Source organism: Sorex araneus, chromosome 3 (genome assembly GCF_027595985.1).
Source record: "Sorex araneus isolate mSorAra2 chromosome 3, mSorAra2.pri, whole genome shotgun sequence".
Taxonomy (NCBI): domain Eukaryota; kingdom Metazoa; phylum Chordata; class Mammalia; order Eulipotyphla; family Soricidae; genus Sorex; species Sorex araneus.
Window position 1 is genome coordinate 70784352 of NC_073304.1, and position 22621 is coordinate 70806972.

At 33.0% G+C, this 22621-nt stretch overlaps 1 protein-coding gene across 5 annotated transcripts in view; it reads left to right on the plus strand.

Annotated features, from left to right (window-relative positions):
• Window positions 1–22621, plus strand: part of NOVA1 (NOVA alternative splicing regulator 1) — a 140389-nt gene that overhangs the window by 114943 nt on the left and 2825 nt on the right. For all 5 annotated transcript variants that reach the window (XM_055129979.1, XM_055129980.1, XM_055129983.1 and 2 more), the window contains one exon: window positions 22369–22621. This exon is cut by the window's right edge and continues 2825 nt beyond it. In XM_055129979.1, coding sequence (XP_054985954.1) covers window positions 22369–22621 — 253 coding nt within the window. The remainder of the gene's footprint in view (window positions 1–22368) is intronic.

Consider the following 22621-nt stretch of genomic DNA (forward strand, 5'->3'; position numbering starts at 1 on the left):
ATAGTTCAGATTACTCTACACTTATTTTCTTTATTGCATATCATGTTGCTATAATTTTCCCACTGAAGAAGACAAGTAACAAGTAGGGCTATTAATTTATACTTTTTTATGTTGTTGCATATTACTAGGTACAGTTTGAAATCTTATAAGGAATTTTAAGTATGCAAATATTAAGATACAATAAATTGATTCTTTAAGTAGTCTATTTAAAAAAACTTTAAGGAAACCTTGAAATATAAACTATCAGTTGGGTGGATAAATTAGAGGTTATTGATATTAAATTTTTCTGTTACTTTAAGATTCAAAAAATTATTTTGTTAAATAATCTATTAAATATTATATTACAGCCTTCATTTTAGGCTTTTCGTTTGGATTCTTGTCTTTACTCTTATTCTTATTATTCTTATTCTCTGTTTAAGAGAAAGAAAATAAAGGAATCTCAGATAAAAAATATGTATAGACAAATACTTATTTACTGTTAAAATTTGAAATTATATGATAGAAATCTACTAAGATATATAAAAGAAATGAAAATGGGTTACTCAGAGAACACTCTTGCTGTAGTTACAGAAAACCACAAGTTAAAGCTCATTTTACATTTATGACCACTCATCTCAAATACATTTTGTATTCTATTAAATATCTTGTGGCTAATTCACATTTTCACTCTCTACATTAATATTTTATAATTTCTTCTACCATATTCGTTTTTTGTTGCTGTTAACAAATTACCACAAAGTTGGTAACTTACTACATGCTTCTGTTGCTGTGTTAACAAATCACCACAAATTTAGTGACTTACTAGAAGCAGCAGATATTTATTACCTCCTAGTTTCCAAGCAAACCTTTTTTTTTTTTCTTTTTGAATCACACCCGGCAATGCTCAGGGGTTACCCCTGGCTCATGCACTCAGGAATTTCTCCTGGTGGTGCTCGGGGGACCATATGGGATGCTGGGAATCGAACCTGGGTCAGACACGTGCAAGGCAAAGACCCTACCCCAAGAGCTTGCACACTTTTTTTTGTGAGTCTTGTGCTCATGGCCTTCTGAGTGCAAAACCTGTCTCAATTAAGACTCATTCTCTTGTACAGGCTTAGCTAGGTACTACTCCACTTCAGGTTCATCCAGGTCAATGACAACATTCATTTTCTTGAATCTATTTGACTGGAGGTCTCAACTTCTCACTATCTGTTAGTAGGAAATACCCCTCAAATTTAGAGGCCAACCAGATTCACTGCCACATGATATTTTCTATGGGCATTTCACCCAGTCAGCTGTTTGCTTCATGCAAAACCAACAGAACTTCTCTTCAATGTATGCTTACAATTTGGAGTCATAGATTAAATCTATTCACAGGAATGATTTCTCATGTCCTTTTACATATGAATGCCATCCATTGCCTTTTCCTTGCATTTACTCCCTGTTAAGTATGGGATTTTATGCAAGTGGAATACCATTGGTGACAATCATGGCATCCTACTAAAAGTTTTCCCTACTACCATCACCCATTAAATGTATTTTTCTTCATGCTTCATTCCAGCTGACTTAATTCTTTCTTCACTGAAAAATTAAAACCATCAAAACAAAATTTTGACCCCATGTTAAATAACTGGGTGTTTGTAACCACATATTTTGTGAAGAACATTATTATTTATTTATTATTTATTTATTCTCAGTTTTTCCCTTATACTTTAATAAACACTATCATTTACAAAGTTGTTCATGATGATTTGTTTCAGGCATTCAGTATTCCACACCAATCCCACCACCATTGCACCTTCACTCCATCGTTGTCTCCAGTTTTCCCAACTACCCTTAAGCCTATCCCCATAGCAGGCCCTCAATAATATATTTAATTTTGATTATTATCAATAATTTGCTAACAGAATGATCAAGACATGTTTTTTAGAAGAAAGTTGGGGAAGAGTGTTGTATCTCACCTTCAAAGCATTAGGTCCTTGTGTCAGAGATTACTAAAATGTTGTTATAGGTTAAGCCTTCTGTTTTTGTATTTTGTTAATCTATTTTGGCCTTGTACATCACATCACATCCAGTCTGGTGTTCTCTCTTCTCACTTATTACCATAAGTAAAATTTCACTGCTGACTTACGGTAATCTCTTCAGCAGTTTTACCTTTTATTTTTATCTGTAACTCTGACTTTTACATGCCAGCATCTGCAGAATTTATCTCACCAGTGAAAGGCAGGTTTATAGTGAATCAGTTACATTTAAATCTTAGAAGATCTACCTGTATGATTTGTTATCAAACCTTTTACCTAATTTTTTTTGCTCATAATTTTCCGTTTCTTAGAAATATACCTGAAATTTGTATTTAGTTCAGGTCTCATATAACTTAGGTTCATGCTTATCTCTAATCCAAAAGCCACAGCAAGTTCAACATTGCAATAAACATATGTGTGTCTAATGGATCTTAAATTTAACTGATCCCAAAACTAGCCCTCCCTGCTCTATCAGTTAGTCTTTACTCTCACGTGAAGGCAGCTCTTTCCATACACTTGGTAAATTCAAAATTCTTAGAATTCTTATCATCTCTTTTCTATTTTCATATCCTATTTCTGTATCTAAAATAAATGTAGAATCTTAATCACTTTCCATGTCTTAGTCAAAGCCTGAAATCATTGCCATGGCCTCCATGTAGACTTTCCTACCTTTGTTCTCCAAAATCTGTTCTCCGAAATCACAACATTCCTTTAAAAAATGTCTTAAGAGCAAACAAACAAATAAATCTCTTTGTTCACACTTGATATTGTTTCCCATTTTATTCAGGGAAAGTTAGTATCCCCAGAGTGATTTCTTTTAGTTTACAAGATCTGGTCTTTCCTTATCATATTATCTCTTTACACTTACTTTCCCTTGAAGACATTGAGCATGATTATCTCAATATTTTGTTGCTGCTTTTCTTTGTGTATGAAATTCTATTATCTCGGAGATCTACTTGCCTACTAACACCTTTAAAGTTTTGCACAATATCCACTTTCTCAATAAGGCCAACCTCATGACTCTTTTTCGTTCTGTTAACCTAATCTTCCCCTTTATCTACTAACTCTGTCTCCTTTTTCTTTTATTGTATTTTTTCAAATTGCCTTGTAGACCACTATATAATTTACTTATTTATTTGTGTTTTGCTTTTTTTTAACAAATTAGTTGTTTTATGAGAAAAGGATTTTTTTTTACCACCAATATGTCAGAAACATTAACCTGTAACATGAGATACCAAGTACTTATTCATTAATACTAGTATTAGTCGGAAGAATAAGCTGTAAAAAGCAGTCAGTTGAAGAAGAAAGGCTAGAGTCTGTATGTTTTAAGGCTTTTTCTTTTAAGTGTAAAATTTTTTTCTTTAATTTTTTTCACATCTTAAATTACAAACCAACCAGAAAAATAAGAGTTCTTTTAACTGAATAAACACTTTTCAGTGTATGTGTGTGACTGTTATATGTGTGAGTGTGATGTCAGAATAGTGTTCTTTAGGAGTGAACTCCTTGTCCTATTTATTTTTTATGTTTCATTATATTTACTTACTATTGTGATGAGCCTTTAAAAATTGTTGACATTTGAGTACATCTTTTTATGACTAATCTATGCGTTAATCATGTTCACGTAAAAATACCCCAAATTTTCCAAGAATTACTAAACTTAACCAAAAAGGATCAAACCTCATTATTGCAATATAAGATAAAATATTCCCTAAAGTAGAAACTTATAATTTTGGAAAGAAATGATCCCTGAACTCAGAATAAGGAATAAGCCCTGAGCACTTCTGGATTTGGCCTCCATTCTTTTTTTTTTTCCTTCCAAGTTCTTTTATGGCTTTGTGTAAGAGAGAAACAAAGCAAAACTGTGTTATCATCTGCTTTTCTAATGCCTGAGAATTTCCATGAGTCTATTAATATAATTCCAAGAATATACCATTTCTCTGTGAAAATATTTTGTCACTATTAAAATTTACTGTAAAAAATTTACTATAAAACTCAATTAAACAGTACAGTACTAATACAAATACATGTAATTGATTAATAAAACCTAATGTAGACAAGGGAACAAAGCCAAATTGAGATGAGCAAAAGAAGAAAGAGGGTGAATGAAAGTATTGTAGGGCAGGACCATGGTAAACTGAGTATGGTGGAGGATACTTCGTAGCGGGTGCAGTATGGTAACATATTTTGAAAAGTGAAATTGTACCCCTAAACTATATGGTTGTGTTAAACATTAGCTCAGGAAAAAGTACAGCCTAATTTAGGAATTAAGAAAATTTACATCATACCAGTCATCATATAAAATCTTTGTCATTTTCTTGTTTTTCTGATTTTTAGTTTTGCATTTTTGCATTGTAAAATGTAAATAATAAAAGTGCCTGCCTCATAGGATTGTCATGAGTCTTGGAAGAACACATGAAAAGCATTTGGAACACTCCCTGATCCAAAGTAATAAATGCAATTTTAATTCATTTTAGGACAGATGTTTTATTTAATAGATGATAATAATAAACCTGAAATTCTTCAAAGAACATTTGACTCCCATGTCATATAACATGCAAAGATAAATATCTGCATTTAAGATGGAAACTCAGACTTTTTGATAAAATTATAGTATATAATATCAATTTGAGGAATAATATTCTTAAGCAAGATGGAAATCTTGAGCAAGGAATAGGTTAAAAGATTACAGTAGATCTGATAATACATTTTCTGTATCACAAAAGTTACCATTGCATAGCATAATGCCCTGGAGAGATAGCTCCGAGGGTGGGAGTGCACATGCAGTAAACCTGGGGTTCAGTTCTAGTACAGCAGGCCTCTAATGAATGTAGCCTGGTGGATTGAACACCCCTGATGAACTGTATATGTGCAGATAGCCTCGCTGAGGATCAGCAGAAGTAGACCTGGACTTCCTGAGTACTGTTGGAAGCCTCCCAAAGAATAAAACAATATATTTGGAAAGAAATTTGTTAAAACTCATATGGTAATTGGTAGCTAAACTATAAGGATGTCTTAGGTTGATAGGGGAAAATGAGTAAAGATTATGAAAAGGCACTTTATAGTAGATGAAATGGCAGTGTCTTAGAAGTGTGAAATCTAGAGATAATCATCAGCATACAAGATTACATTTTTTACCATGGTAAAATTTTATTGGTGTATTAATGCTGCACATATACCAGAAATACAAAAAAGGTTTATGCCAAGGACATGGAAAATAATCATGCTATATATATGTACATTTGTATAAGAAACATATACATATGTTACAACATTCAGTATTTGACAGTGTATTCAATAAAACTTAATGTCCCAATACATTAAGAATACAAAGGCAAGGGTGTATATTACAGAATTGTTTACAGAAGCAGAAGTTGGAAGACATTTGTACTCAAAAAAGTAAGTTGCTAAAGAAATTATGGTGTTGAAGAATATTAGGTGATGAAGCTATTAAAATTATTGATATAGAGCCTTGAATATTGGACTAGAGTAGAGTTAGCAACAGAAACCTGTCATCAGTTTTTTTAGTATCAGAAGCACCCTGTTTTCATTTATTATCAGTGTGAGGACAGGAACCACAAAAATTATTAACTTTTTGCATCTTATATTCCAAGTTTTTAACCAAGAACGTAAAATAGATGAAGATTGGGGGTGAGTTAGTTTTGGACTCAGCTGCAGTTTAAACAATACCAAATGGAAGTTTTCCAAGGAAAAGATTGGACTATCTTAACCTTTGTTTGTCATTTGAGAACTTTACGCCTTGACTTTCTTGTCATCTTTCCTGAGCAGTCAGAGAGGATGAGAGTGCCAAAGAAGGTGCTTCTTAACTAGCGAAGAAAATGTCTGTTGTTTTGTAGTTTAATTTACATCAAGTTAAATAGTTATGAGTATTTATATTGTTTTTCGTTCTTCCTTACTGTAGCAAGTTTTCGATCTTAGCTTCACATCAAAATTACCTATGGAGTGTCTTATTTAATAGATCTAGGATGAGATTAACAATGTGCATTTAAAGATTTAAGAGGAATGTTTCCTGATGCTTCTTGAGACATTGGGGAAATGCTGTTTTATTTTAAATTGATGATTTAGTATTTGATAATTTTTTCTAAATTACAGTTTATTGTTACTTTCTCAGAAAATAGCACATTTTGGATTGCTGGACTAAACTAAAATCTAAAAAATATAATCTAAGGGAATTTTTTGATTCATGCCAAAGTTGAAAGCTAGCTATTAGTTCTAGCATTGGGAACAGTAAGGTTTTCCAGATAGAGTTTAAATCCATGGAAGATTGTCATATCAAAATGGATTATCTTTCTATATGGCACTAACAAATGTTTTTACTATTACCAGATAGAGCTAGAAGTTCTGTTACCATAGAGTTCTTTATGTAGAAATTACGTTGCTATTTTTATTTATGTTGCTTAGCAATATTCTTGCCAAAAATTATGGAAAATGGTTGTATTAGTGCAATGTAAACATATTTATCGCGCTATAAATATCTTGAGATAGTGAACTATAATGCAGACTCTAGCTGCCTAAACAGGCCTCAACCTCATATGGGGTTATACAACCTCTAAGAAATTGTCTAAAAGAAATTTATTTATGATTTATTATGACTAAATGTTTGACTTATATACTTATTTTTATACGCCCATACACCTGTGTTGTATAAGAATTTCTGTGACTAAAAGGAATTGAAAGAGTGAAAAACAATTAAGAAGCTCTGTTGTACACAATGTTTTTCACACTCAGTGGTGAGATCAGAAGTTCTCCCTTGGCACAAGTTAAGCATAAACTGCTGAGGGACCAAGGGATAGTAAAATGTTAAGGCATTTGCTTAACTTGCAGCTGACCCCAGTTTAAATATTTAAATATATTTTTATATTTATTTCTTTCATAATTGTAAATTTGCTAATTTAGATCCCCTTTACTCATTTCCTCCCCCCTACTTATCTCTACCCCACCCTACCACCAGCCTTGAGGTGGCAGCGCATTTGTCTGAGTTTGTCTGATCTCTTCTACTTAGCATAATGCCCTCAAGTGTCATCCATATTGTCTTATTATAATGGCAAGATTTCTTTTTCATTTTTTTAATTTAATTAAAAAAATTATAATTTAGGTAACATGCTTACAATAGTGATAATGTTTATAGTTTTGATTGTATATCATTTTTATAACTGAAGAGTTGTAGGTCAGAGTATACATATATATATATATATACATATAACAGACATATAATATAAAATTATAACTACAATTTTCCTTTACTTGTTTACCAGTGCATATTTGATGGTTTTCATAGGTCAGCAATTTTAAATCTTCAGTGAGCACCTGGGTGCATATGTACAAGTTAGTGTTTTTGTTTTCTTTAAATGAATATCCAGAAATAGTATTTATCCAGCAGATGATAGTTCTATTTTTAATTTTTTGAGGGACCTCCATGCAGGAGGTTTTTTTTCTTTTCACATCTTCATTAGTATTTTTATCGTCTTTTTTTTATAATAATCATTCTAACAGATACGAAGTAATTTTTTATTTGCATTTACCTGATGATTAAAGACCATTCTTTTATGTTTTTGCTTTTGGGGTCACACCCAGTGATGCACAGGGGTTACTCCTGGCTTTGCACTCAGAACTTACTCCTGGCAGTGCTCAGGGGACCATATGGGATGCTGGGAATCCAACCCAGTTTGGTGGCATGCAAGGCAAACACCCTATCTGCTGTACTAGCTCTCCAGCCCCAATGACCATTCTTTTTTTTTTTTTTTTTTTTATTGAATCATGTGGAAAGTTACAGAGCTTTCAGTCTCAAGTCCCCAATGACCATTCTTTATGTAATGGTTGGCCATCTCTATGTCTTATTGGTTTTATCTTTCTTCCAATTTTTATTTTATTAAAGCACCATGAATTGCAAAGTTATTCATAGTTGAATTTTTGACATGTAGTGTTCCATCACCAATCCCACCACCAGCGTCCACTTCCCTCCACCAGCAGCATTCCCAGGTTTTCTCTCCTAATCCCACCCTCCCCCACCCTCACTGCCTCAGCCCCAGCCTAGCATCTTGACAAGCACGTTTTAAATTCGATTATTAAAGTTTGGGACTCGTGATTTCAATATTATGGACTCTGTGGTTGGATATTTAGCTCTGTTATTCCTTACACCATTGATGTTCCTGAATCCCCATGACCCCTGCCTCTGTTGCTTCTCATCTCTCTCTTCTCCCGTTATCCTTCTCCTCTTTCTTCTTTCCTATACCTAACTTTTCTCTATAGAATTTTTTGATATATTAAAATCGTCCCAATTTGTTTGTTTTCGCTTTGGTTTACTTTGCTTTAAGAGTCAGGTCCAGGGCTGGAGCAATAGCACAGCGGATGGGGCGTTTGCCTTGCACTCGGCTGACCCGGGTTCGATTCCCCGCATCCCACATGGTCCCCCAAGCACCGCCAAGATTAATTCCTGAGTGCAAAGCCAGAAGTAACCCCTGAGCATTGCTGGGTGTGACCCCCACAAAAAATAAAGAGTCAGGTCCAAAAATTCATCAAGATAGATGTGAAGTTTCTTTCTCCCCATTTCCTTCTAGTGGTATAATTTTTTCCAATTTTACATTAAAGTATTTAATTCATTTTGAGTTAACTTTTGTTTATAATGTAAGACAGTGTTTTATTTCCATTCTCTTGCATGTGAGTATCCACTTTTCCTACTACCATTTTATTGAAAAGATTATCTTTTTCTTATTGTATATTCTTGCCTAGTTTGTGGTGAGTCAATGAACCACATGTGATTAGTCTGTTTGGGGGATCTGTTTTGTTCCATTAATCCACTGCTTTTTTTTGTGCCAGTGCCTTACTTTTTTTGATAACTATAAGTCTGCAATGTAGTTTGAAGTTAGGAAGCAGGATGCATCTAGCTTTGTTCTTTCTCATGATTGCTTTGGCTATTCAGGATCTTTTGTGATCCCATACAATTTTTAGAATAGTTTATTTTTATTTCAAAAATTGCATTTGCAGTCTGCATTGTATCTATAGATCACATCAGGTGAGATAGAAAATTTAATGATATTCAAGTCCCCAATCCATGAAGATGGAGGTTTCTTTCTGTTTCTTTGTCTCTTCCATTTCTTTCATCATTGTCTTACAGTTTTCAATGTACAATTCTTTGACATTGGTCAAATTTATATCTAGGTATTTTATTATTTTGGTAAATTATTGAGGTTGTTACTTGGTTGTTAGTGTTTAATCACAATGGATAATTGTAAATTGATTGTGTACCCTTCTATTTAACTGAATTTATTGATCAATTCGAAGTTTTCTTGACATGTGTGGACTTTTCAGTGTATGCTCCCTATAACATTTCAAATGCAGGGTAGCAACAGATTTGTTACATTTAGATTAATTGAATACTTTTAATTACATTTTGTCTTTTTGGTTAGAACTTTCAATACCATGTTGAATTAAAGTGTCTAGAATAGGTCTCTTGGTCTGTTCTTGACTTTAAAGGAAAACTGTTGAGTATTCATTATTGAGTATGTTGTTAGTTGTGAACTTATCATATATAGATTTTAACATATTAATGTAATTACCCCTGAACTAATTCATCAAGAGCTTTTTCATCGAAAGTGGAAACTCATTTTGTCACATGATTTTTTGACAGCTGTTGAGATTAATATATTTTTATTCATTTTCTTTTGGTAATGTTTCATATTACATGATTTATGAATGTTAAACCATCTTTGCATCCCTCTAATAAATCCCATTTGATTATAATCCTTTTAATGTAGTTTTGGGTATGATTTACTCGTGCTTTGTTTTGCATGTATATCAAAAATAGTGATCTGTAGATTTTATTTTTTTGTGATGTCTGTCCGGTTTCATTGTCAGAGTAAAGCTTGCCTTTTAAAATAAGTTGAGTGTGTTTCTTCCTTTTCTTGTTTTTGGAAGAGTTTGGAAAAGGCTATAATGGTTTTTAATGTTTAGTAGAATTCACCAGTGAAGGTGTTGGGTCGTGGACTTTTCTTGTTGGATGGGATTTCAATACCAATTTATTCTTACTAGTAATCATTCTCTTCAGGTTTTATATTTCTTTGTGATTCTTTTGAGTAATTGTTGGAATTTATATGTTTCTCCTAGGCTGTTCATTTCTTTGGTGTATTTCTTTGGTCCATTTCTTTCATAGTATTAGTTTATGATCCTTTGCATTACTGTGGCATCATCTTCTCTTTTTTCATTTGTTTTTTATGCATTAGAAGCCTCTCTTTTTCTCTTGTGAGTCTTGCTAACGCTTATAAAATTTACTTTCAACAGTTCTTAGTCTTATTGAACCTTTTATTATCATTTTAGTCTCTATTTCATTTAGTTTATTTAGTTTCTATTTCATTTTATTTTTGCTCTGTTCTTTTTCATTCTTTATAATAACTTTCAACTTTGTTTCTTCTGTTTCTAGTTCCTTAAGATATAAAGTTGGATTGTTTATTTGAGAATTTTCTTGTTTCTTAAGGTAGGCACATATGACTATAAACTTCCCTATTATAACTGTTTTGTTATAGTTAATATTTCTTAATTTCTAAGTGTTTCTATTTGAGGTCATTAATATTTAGAAATCTATGTTTTTGTGGAGTTGATCCCTTTATTTTCATATACTTTGTTTTTTATAGAATTTGTCTTAACTGTTAGGTAGAGCTCTTCCATCTATCTTTTGATTTCTATTAGAATGGAGTGTGATATTTTTCTATCTCTTTGCTTTCAGTCTTTGTGTAACCCTACACCTGAAGTGAACTTTTTAGGTAGTGCATCATATATCTCTTACTTTTGTTATCTTTTCAACAATTCTTTAAAATTGAAAGTTTGTGTCAAGCTGTTTTTAGCCAAGTAGGTTAAATATTAGTGATCTTGCATGTAATTATTTAAATATTAGCTGTGAACTACTTCAGCTTGCGTAAACAATTAGTTCTGACTAAAAATCAGGCTGAATTCTTCTCTTAATAGTTGCTTAGTAACCTCAAGTATTAACAAATAAAATAACCATTTATAACATTTTTATTATCTCAATGAGTCATTTGAAATTTTTTTGATAATCATTTTTAATGGTAAATTGTCAAGATCTCTTTAATATTAAGTCTTGACATGTTTTTTTTAACGTTTAGGGTTAAATAAATTACTCTAATAACTTGATAAAATTAGAATATAAGAAAAACTGAATTACCATGATTAGCAGACTATAAGAAACACTGAATTAGCATGATTAATAAAGAAAGTACCAACAAACAACTATAATTTGATTTTAGTAGTATCTTAAATCATTGTCAAAAAAGTGCATTAATATTTTCAACTAGTATAATAAATATAATTTAAAATTTAATGATAAAATGACTTAGTCACAAATTTGTAAAACAAAATAGAAACTCCAAATTGAGTTTTCTCTATAATAAATTACCTAGTTAGTTTAGTGAGCAATATTTTAAAATAATGTTATCTAATTCACTTCATTATGTACAGAATACTAAATAAATCCTTGCACAAAGTCATGATTTTTAAAACTTCATAGTTTGATTAACTCTGATTTTTTTCCTCACTAGATTTTTCACTTTCACATATGTGTTTATACTTTAATATTTAAAGCTTATTTTGATTTTTAGGGGGAGAAGAGCGTGGTCTATGGGCCACACCTGGTGGTGCTTAGGGCTTACTCTGGCTCTGTACTTAGGAATCATTCATTGCAGTGTACAGGGAACCATACGGGATGCTTGGAATCAAATCCAGGTCAGCTGTGTGCAAGGCAAGCACCCTACCCACTATACTATCACTCCAGACCCATTTTATAAGTAGCACTGTAACACTGCCGTCCCACTGTTCATCGATTTGCTTGATCGGACACCAGTAACATCTCCATTTTGAGACTTGTTGTTACTGTTTTTGGCATACAGAATGGGTAGCTTGCTAGGCTCTGCCATGTGGGCGGGATTCTCTCAGTAGCTTGCCTTGCTCTCCATTAGGGATGGAAGAATCAAGGTCTTCCAGGTCAGCCAAGAGCAAGGCAAACACCCTACCCGCTGTGCTATCGCTCCAGTCCCATGCAAAAAAGAAAATTCATGCAACTGGCTGCTACCTGAATGGATATGGAGAGTATCATGCTGAGTAATGTTAGAGGAGAAAGGCCAGCAAAAAATGATCTCTCTATATGTGGGATATGGTGGAGGAAGTATTTAACTGGGAGGGTGGAGGGCAGCCAAAAGGTAGTAAAGTTATACTTGACTATCACAACAGTGCCATAAACCATAGTGCCAAAAGTCATAAAAATGCACCTCTCAAAGAGGTAGACTGGTAGGTAAGAGGCAAATTTTTATCAGTTACCAAATCATATTTTTTTAAGTAGAGTATTGACCCTTCAGTAACATAGGAGGTTAAGTACAACGTAGCTCTCACAGTAAATAGGGGCTCCTAGAGCAGTTCTGGGGAGGCATGGGGAGAACAGATCAGGATCACTTTCAATCATAATAAAGTAAACTTGAAGGAAAGAAAATGTTACGTAATAGGAAAGATAAAATACATATATAGTACTATGCTGTGTTTATTGGTACTGTGTGTGTGTTGTCTGCTTTTAAGAAACTCCATACCTAAGTGGGCCTGTTCTCTTCAAGGCAGTGTTGTTCAAGGATGGACTGCACACTTAAATAGTTAGCAGTTATCTTATACTAAGTGAATACACCTTTATAGAAACAGAGGTCTTATCCTGTTTAATTATCTTTGTATCCCCACCATGTGAAGCAATAACTAACTTAATAGAGTAGGCACTCAATAAAGAATTGTGCAGTAAATACCTAAGAGATAATACTAATATTGTAATATTATCGATTATTAAAATTGATATTAATTGTTTTCTTTTGGCAGGATTTATTTATTGAGCAGCCTACTTATTATCTCTCTTTTTTTAATTTTGTTTTACTACACTTAAAAATTAAGTAAGACAAAGTTTATATTGTTAGGGGAAAGCTTACCTGAAATCATATCTCTACTATTATCTTTATTTCAGTTTTACCTGCACATAGTATTATAATGTGTAATCTGGCAGCCAGAGAGTGATATACAGCACTTCTTATTCTATCCTTGCATGTTGCTTACCCAAGTTTGATTACCAACACCTCATGTGGTACCCTAAGCCCTCCAAGAGTGATCCCTGAGCACAGAGCTGGGTATAGCCCCAACAGCCCCCAATAAATAAAATGTTTAATCAAGACTCTACATGCGCATTAATATTTTTATAAAACATTTGATGGCATTTTTCACATTCCTTTAATATTGGATAAGTGTACAGGTTATATATATGACTTTTTTTGTCTTTTTGGTTACTTTTAACCTAATTTCAAGAGAAAAATTTAGTTTCTTTTACTTAGTATCTTTAACTTTAAGCATTATATTCATTTTATAATAATCTACACTACAACTTAATTACTGCCACATATAGTTTTTAAATGAAAGAAATTAAAGTTGAACCACTTTGTCACTTATATTCTACTTGTTTTATTCCAATGATTAATTTTGATGCTTAATCTACAAATATCTGATTATTTTAGTAATGGACTGGAGCAATAGCACAGCATTCGAGTCCTAGTCCCTCTCGGAGAGCCTGGCAAGCTACTGAGAGTACCCTGCCCGCACAGCAGAGCCTGGCAAGCTACCCGTGACGTATTTGATATGCCAAAAGCAGTAACAACAAGTCTCACAATAGAGATGTTACTGGTGCCTGCTCTAGAAAATCAATGAACAGTGGGAAGACAGTGCTATAGTGCAGTGCTATTTTAGTAATTAAGCATTTTACATTTCTGGACTGTTTGGGATGTTTGACTTTGGATATTTTTTCCTTATTCCTTCTCTGTATTACCTCACTATCACTATGGTAACTCAAATTTCTTCTGCTTTCTGAACTCAGGGAGAATAACCTACTTAAGATTAAGTTGGAGACCTGAGGATTCCTTTTCCTTCATCAGTTTTGGTGAACGGCCCCCCCTTACACTTACGTTCATAGCTCATTTAACTTTATTTTCTTGTTGTGGGGCACAGCAGCAGGACTCATGGTCTTGGGTGCGGCACGAGGTTCTTGGGAAGCCCAACTGTGCTGGTACTGAATGTGGGGTTCAGGCAGGCATGTGCTCTGTCACTTAAGCCACATCCCAACCACAATTTTCCTTTATAAATTGATTTAACAACATTTGGAAATGAAAATCTGAATAGTCCAGATACTTTTTTAAATAATCAGAATTAAGAACTCCAGATATATGTTTTATGTATGTCTTGAAAGAACTAGCAAAGAAGAGTTTTAAATAATGGCAAAAGTAATACTGGTTTCAAAGAATTTTGTTATGATCATCAGGACAAATAGTACTTGGAAAATTATAAAAAAGAAATTTAGAAAAATTTGGTTTAATAAAAAAAGATACTACCCTCAAATTATTTCATTTATAAACCATAAGCTGCCCTAAATTTGCCATTAAAAGCCCTCAGGATATATTTAAAATTATGTAAATAATAGTAGCACTGCACTATAGCACTGTCATCCCATTGTTCATCTATTTGCTCGAGCAGGCACCAGTAACATCTCATTAATACTCCACAGGTAGCTTGCCAGGCTCTGCCGTGCAGACAGGATACTCTTAGTAGCCTGCTGGGCTCTCCAAGAGGGACGGAGGACTTGAACCAGGGTCAGTTGCATGTAAGGCAAACGTTCTACCCACTGTGCTATCGCTCCAGTCCATAGTTTAAATTTTTCATGTACTTATATTTTGAGAGATTATCATCTCTGCAGAGACAGTTTCAAGACCTTTTTTGTTTTTTTTACTACATATAAAATCTATATGTTTTATATAATTTATATTCCTTCCATTTTTATTATTTCTAAATATATCCTTCTATGGAATGTAATGTCATATATCTTTAAAATATGTGGCAGGGCTGAAAATGTGAATCTGGGGATGGTCCCCCAACTTTACATGTCTCCCCAACACTACCATAAGTAATGCCTACAATGTGTAATGTGTGTGTATATACACATATATACACAAATATATATAGCTGTTGATAAAAGAAAAAGTGCGGGACTGGAGTGATAGCACAGCGTTTAGGGTTTTTGCTGTGCATGTGGCCAACCCAGGTTTGATTCCCAGCATTCCATATGGTCCCCTGAGCAGAGCCAGGGCTAATTCCTGAGTGCAAAGCCAGGAGTAACCCCTGAACATCGCTGGATGTGACCCCAAAAGCAAAAAATAAAGAAAAAATGCTTTTTGAATAATACTTCCAGGAACAAAGTAAAATAATATATTGAATAAAAACATAGTTGAGTTGTATTTTCTTTTAAACATTCTGTGGGAGTTATAATTACTTTCATATTTCTCCTAAAGACACAAAAAGAGATGTGTTGCTTATTCTCTGTCATATCTATAGACAGAGGATAGATTTAAGTTTTGGCATTTGGATAGAGATATAGAATGACTACAGTCCTTCAGGAAACTTGTAAATGTCATTGTTTTGGAATCTAAATATGTTAATAATACATTTATATAACATATATATTTTTTATATTATTTTGAAGTTAAAATGCAATTCAATCTAATTCAGAGGGTGGGAGGTAAGTGTGCCCATAATGAATCGTTACCATGATTCAGTAGGAACTATTATTTGAACTATCTTTTTGTCCATCCAATTTGTGATTTAGTCAACTACATAAATACTACTGTAATTTCTAAATGTTTAGTACCACCTGACTATATTTTCTTATGACTAAACATTCCTAGCCAACAAACATAATGAGAAAGAAATAAAACAGGAAAAGTGTAATATGTAAATAAAAATTTAAGGAAGAGGCCTATTATATCTAATTAATTACTATAATGTTACTGCATTTTCTTTTTTGATGATGAGGATCAAACTCAAGCCTTTACATATGAAAGTAAAGCATTCTGCTAGTGAACTACATCCCCAGCTATTACTGGTTTTTATAAGTAACTAGGGATCGATACTATTGATTTCAGTAATTTTAAGAAAATTAAAACTTGGTATATTTATCTTATAATATTTTCAGTATAATATAGTCTTTGAATATATGCTTTTAAATATGATAAAATGATATTATACTTTAAAGAACTCAAATTATACTATTTTTCAAAATACCCACTTTGAACACAGGAATTTCCAAATTTATTATTTATTTCTCACATTTAATAATTTAATAAAATTATTAAATTTTATTATGCTTTCTTTTATTTTTTTACAATTGTCCAAATGGTAATCAACTATAAGTGCAGAAAATGCAAATTTTTTACAAGGTACTGACCTTAAGGTAGATAGTTTTTATAAGTTTTATAGATCATAATTTTAGTTAAATTAATTTGCAAAAGTAGGACTGGAGCGATAGAACAGCGGGTAGGGCATTTGCCTTGCATGTGGCCAACCCTCGTTTGATTCCTCCGTCCCTCTGATCCTCTCGGACAGCCTGGCAAGCTACCTGTGGTGTATTCAGTATGCCAAAAATAGTAACAAGTCTCACAATGGAGAGACTGTATTGGTGCCCACTCGAGCAAATCAATGAACAACAGAACGGTAGTGCTACAGTGCTATAGAATATTTTCAAGAACAAGCAGCTAAGTTCAGATTCAACACAGATACCATCATAAGAGATAAAGATACAAGAAAAATTTGTGTAGGTACTTGAGAATTTAGATTGTCTACATAAGGAACCTAGATAGATAATCAGTGGGTGGTCTAAGAGAGGTCACTGAAGACTGTTGAGAAGGATTTTATGGTAAGGCTAAAAACTTTTCATCTCCAACCTCATCAGGTTGTCTAGTTTTATTAATAATGAAACTGACCTGATTTGATAAAGGCCACACAGCAGACCAGGCATGAGAGCCCATTTCTCCTAATAGCCAATTGTAGATGGTTTTTATTATACCACATGTTACCGTAAGCTAATAAAGCAGTAGGACTGGGCAATAAGCAGCAGGGTACAGAGATCTAGGGAGGAAGAGAAGACACAAAAGGTGCCTATGCTTAACACCGAGTAGTGGCAATAAAAGGAGGGCAGGGCTATCTTAGAGACATTGTGAGACTTAAATTTTAAAGTGTTTCCAGAAATATCTGGCTATATTTCTGGAGTCCACTTTATTTTTGTTTATATTCTTCCTCTTTCTACATAGAAGCAAGGTAGTTACTGAAAGTATCAGCCTTATATCAGGTTTGATTAGAAGCATCAATCACTGAATCCCAACACTCACCAAATTTCAGGCTCATTGGACCATCCTGTGTCACATGTTTAATGTGAAATTAGTAACCACTGAAAGGTTATAAATTGTGGCACTTCAAGCTTCAGTCATGTTTACATTCTTTTCAGCATAAGTAGGCTAGCAGCCTTCCCTAAAACATGTAACTAAGAATGAAATGGGGCTTTCATAAAGGAAAGTTGCCAAAATAAGGAAACTCAAATTGTTAGCAGAGTTGCTGAATTAAAAAGAGAATAAATGGATGAATGAAAGCTGTTCTCTATTGATAGAAATTGGTTTATATATGTAAGGTCCTATTTAATATGTAATATTGTACTCTGGGTACAATATTCTAATACTCTCCATTGAGTTATCCTATATATTTATAATGTACTTGTGTTGCATGTATTTTAAGATATATGACTATAATAAGAAAAAATGCTATTTTATAGTATATTTCAATAATTTTCTGCCATGATGGTGAAGTCAAGGAAAATTATGCAGACTTATATGAACTCATACATAGGAGTTTGAGTTCTTTATTGGTAAAAGAGAAAATTTTGTTACAATATTTATTAATAATAAATATATCAATATTAAATCCTACCTTATGATGTTTTGGTACATTTTGTAGATTACTATAGGAATTCTTTGTGGTTGCAAATAGAAATATATAATTTTATTTTTTCTTCTAAGATGCTGTTAATTACAATAGATAGTATAATTTATTATTAACTTTATGTTTATTCACTCAAATAATTATGCCTAAATATGAGAAAACATTAAGTAAAGCTTTCTTTACTAAAAAAAAATGATTTAGGCAAATTCTTACTACCAAATGAGTTTGTGGTTAAACTCTCTTTGAGAGAAAACAGAATAAATATTTGTGAATGTCTGACAGAAAATAATAGGATATTGATAGTACAAAAATTTGGAAGACATCTAGATGAATCCAATCATCATCTGATAAATTTTCTTTTTTTTTTTTTGCCTCCTATCTGGACTTAGTGTTTTCTTTGTTTCTTTTTATACTTTCATATTAACACTTAAGGCTTTATGCAGCACTATTTTATTGACACACTTTTCTGCAGCTAATCTGAATATACAAATAGATACAGATTTCATTATTAATTTTTGTAAATGGGGAAAATTAAATTTCAGAATTCTTTTGTGTGGTTGTGTCAAAAACTTTTGGATGGCATATTCCTTGACTAGACTATGTATTTATAATAATTATTTTGTATTCAATAAATATTTATATATTTTTTAATTTTCTAATTTAATTTCAAGATCAGTAATCTTATAAGAATTATTACTACCTACAGGCCAGCAGTGTAGCTCAGTGATAGAACATATGATTTGCATGTGTAAGGTTCTGTGTTTGATTCCTAGTACCAATAAAGAAATGAGGGGGTTGGAATGATAGCACAGCGGGTAGGGCATTTGCCTTGCACGGGGCCGACCCGGGTTCAATTCCCAGCATCCCATATGGTCCCCTGGGCACCGCCAGGAATGATTCCTGAGTGCAGAGCCAGGAGTAACCCCTGTGCATTGCTGGGTGTGACCCAAAAAGCAAATAACAAAATAAATAAATACTACATATTTAAATATTAATGTTTAATAATCAGCAGAAATAAGTATGTTCTCTTGAATCTTAACGCCATTTTTTATGTGAACAAGCATAACTAATACCAAGAAAACTTGGGGACCAGAGCTATAGTACAGCAGGTAGGGTGTTTGCCTTGCACACAGCTGACTGAATTTCATCCTGAGCACCCCACATGGTCCCCCAAACCCTGCCAGCAGTGATCCTTGAGCTCGGAACCAGGAGTAAGTCGAGCACCACTGGGTGTGGCTCAACTACCCCCTGCTCCCCAAATGCCAATAAAACTTACAAGACACTTCAGTATTTGATAAAGCAATAATTATTGCTAATAACATTTATGTAAAGTATTTCAAATATTTACAAATAAAATCTGCATTATGGTACTGACACATACAGACTTTAATATAAAGATAGATGATGTGGTGTGCAAATATGCAAAGCTGCAAATTTTTCAGAAAACACTTATGAAAAGTTCAGACAACTCTAAACTGATTTTTAGAATGTTTGAAATTTAAAGGGAAAAATTTTAATTATGAAAAAGAAAAGAAAACGGAAAGAAAGGATAAGCTAATGGGCAGTGATGTAAGTACATTTACAGGTTCTTTTTAATGAATAAAACTTACAGTTTTTAAAAAGTGCTGTGAATGTGGTAAAATAGGAGATTGATATGCAATTTATAGAAGTTGATATTCACACATCATCACAGCTTAGGTGATTTCACTGTTGACGTTGTGTAAAAATGTATTTCATAATTTTTTTACTGTCTATAAAAAAGACTCCCAACATTACTTCATCTACCTGCCTTTCTTTTAGAAAAAGAGTTAACAGCCCACTGGAAATCTTATCTTCATTAAGTGAACAATCAAAAGGCACCCCTCCTACTGCACCTGGAGCCATTAACATCCTCTCTGAGTTATTCTGGGCCCTTTGGGCAGGGCTGGTATCTCCCACTTTGGGAAACACTGGTCTGTAGACTGGTGTTCATAATTAACCTTTCATAAACAACTCTTTTCCGGATTATAATATTATTCAGGTAATCATTGTATACAGCAAAACAGTAGCAACATTCTTAGTTGAAAAAATTTTAAAACCATATTTTTTGTCTCTGCTTATTGATGTATTTTTCTTCATAGAAAGTATATAAAAACACTGTCGTGTGTCAATATGTGGATGCTTTCAGCAATATACTGTAATGAATAAAGGCCTCTTTTTTTATTAAATCAGCGTGAGATAGTTACAAAGCTTTCATGTTTGAGCTTCAGCCATACAGTGATCGAACACCCATCACCAGTGCACATTTCCACCACCAATGTACCCAGTATCCCTACCCCTATTCCAATCCTTCCTCACCCTGCCTCTATTACAGGCAATTTTCCCCAATACACTCTCTCTACTTTTGGACATTATTGTTTGCTCAAATTTTCCCACCACCATTCAAACCTGCTTGTCAGGATCAGATGCTAGATAATTTATTTCCTACTGCTCACTTTGAATATGACGAGAGTCCACCTGGCCGCAAAAGTGGCCACATGCTTCTGGAATTCTAAGACTGTAAATGGTTGGGGTCCAGAGACATCTATGTCAGGCGATAGTCCATTTGGGCATTCAATTGGGAATTCCTAGACCAGGGCTATTGGTGCACTGAGACGTTGCCCAGAGGCAGAATGTGGACATGACAGCCATGGTCAAGAGTGGGCGGGGAGCTGGGGACGGACATCCAACTTCTCTGCCGCAGACTTATTTTTAAAAGAAATGCTTATAAAATATATTCCTGTCAACTTCCAGGTATTTAAATCCTTAAAAGTAAAGTTCCTTAATATTTCATGTAACAAGACAGACTATAAGGATGATTCTAATTCACATTTATAAGTGATGTAAAATGTAGTCATGGTTTAACTTTCTAATTATATAGCACTTTAACATTTCGGCATTTCAGACAAATAATTTTCTTCCAAAATATCTGTGTACAAAATTAACAAACTACCTCTCAGTCACCTTCTTGAAATGGTATGCACTTAATCAGGGGAATATGAGGAATATAGTTGACATTCCTAAAAATTTGATTATTTGCAAAAAAGTAAAATGATCATAGAGACAGTTTTGAATGAAACAAAATTCTGTGACTGAAAATTAGAAAGTAAACTGTGTGTGTGTGTATGTGTGTGTGTGTAATATGTATAGGTGACCTAGTCTAGAATTTGAATGTTATACTTTCATTACTTAATACCTTCAAGAGCAAAATTTCTCCCCAAATTTGAATGCCTTTGCTACTGTGAAATGTTAATAGTTTTATACCTATCTAATTGAAATTTGTGTTTTTAAGAAGGTATGGCAATAACTTAAAAATTAGCTATTGAAATATCTCATAGACTGTGTTAACTTCATTTCTATACAGATTTTAACCATTTTAATCTGCCCATTTTAGCATCTGCAGCAAGGAAAGCAATTACTTCAGTCCTTGGTACAGGATACAACACTCATATTTTTATCTCTCGGATTATGAAACAGTGCCATATATACCTTTATGCTACTGAAATATAGCTTTAAGTATTTATATTTAAAATTTTGAGCTTATGGAAATTATAATTTGAGTTTATTATTTCTTACTATAGAATTTTTAACTGTGATTAAGTAAATCAAAATATTCTGGGTTTTGTGGCTACATTTTCAATACAAGTTAACTAAGATACCTGTTCATATTTTTTTGACTATGGTAATAAATTGCTCATGTGACTGTAGTAGTATTTTAGGAATCTTTGGTAATAGGCTTGTAAACTTATTTTAGAAATTATAACTCTGGCTACCAAAAATTGAATTAGCTGCCTAATCCTAATAGTCATTTTTCAAATATAGGTAGGACATGTAGGAGTAGCTTTAATCCTCCTAAAACAAAAGAAATTTTTACATGACTTAAAAATATCTACTGTATGCTGTCATTTAGGTAAAACACTAAAATATTAGTAATAATTTTAATGAACTTTATTTCTTAAAATATAATTAAATTAGGAATTGAATAACACAAAAGTTACCAGGTGATAAGGAACATGAAATTAATGTTTTAAAGGGACTCAAGCTAGAACAATTTTACTTTTATCTTTAATAACTTTTGCCTTATAACCATACACTTCATTTTTATGCATTTTAAAGAAAATATCTTAGAAGAATCAGTAACATTGTTGTTTCAGAGTTATTTTAAAATGTTACCACTGGTGTGTAGTTTTGATTCCTTCCCTTTTGAAAAAAAAAATGCAACTATTTTGTAAGATTGACTGCAGAGAACACAAAGATTAAATGAAAATTTTCGTTTAATAGCTAACTGCCAGTTGTTTTTGCCTTCGAAAACTAACTTGACAAGCTAACTGTGTTAAAGTGTGATAAAAGTCACTTTCAAAATGATATTTATGTCTCATAAATGATGTTTAAACTAATTTTTAATGATTTGACTTTTTCTAGGATAGCAAAGTATGTAAATGTATGTGCACAAAACAGAAGTATTATTTATACGTATTTTTTTTAATTACAGGTAAAGATTATAGTTCCCAACAGCACAGCGGGTCTGATAATAGGGAAGGGAGGTGCTACTGTGAAGGCTATAATGGAGCAGTCAGGGGCTTGGGTGCAGCTTTCCCAGAAACCTGATGGGATCAACTTGCAAGAGAGGGTTGTCACTGTGAGTGGAGAACCGGAACAAAACCGAAAAGCTGTCGAACTTATCATCCAGAAGATACAAGAGGATCCACAGAGTGGCAGCTGTCTCAATATCAGTTATGCCAATG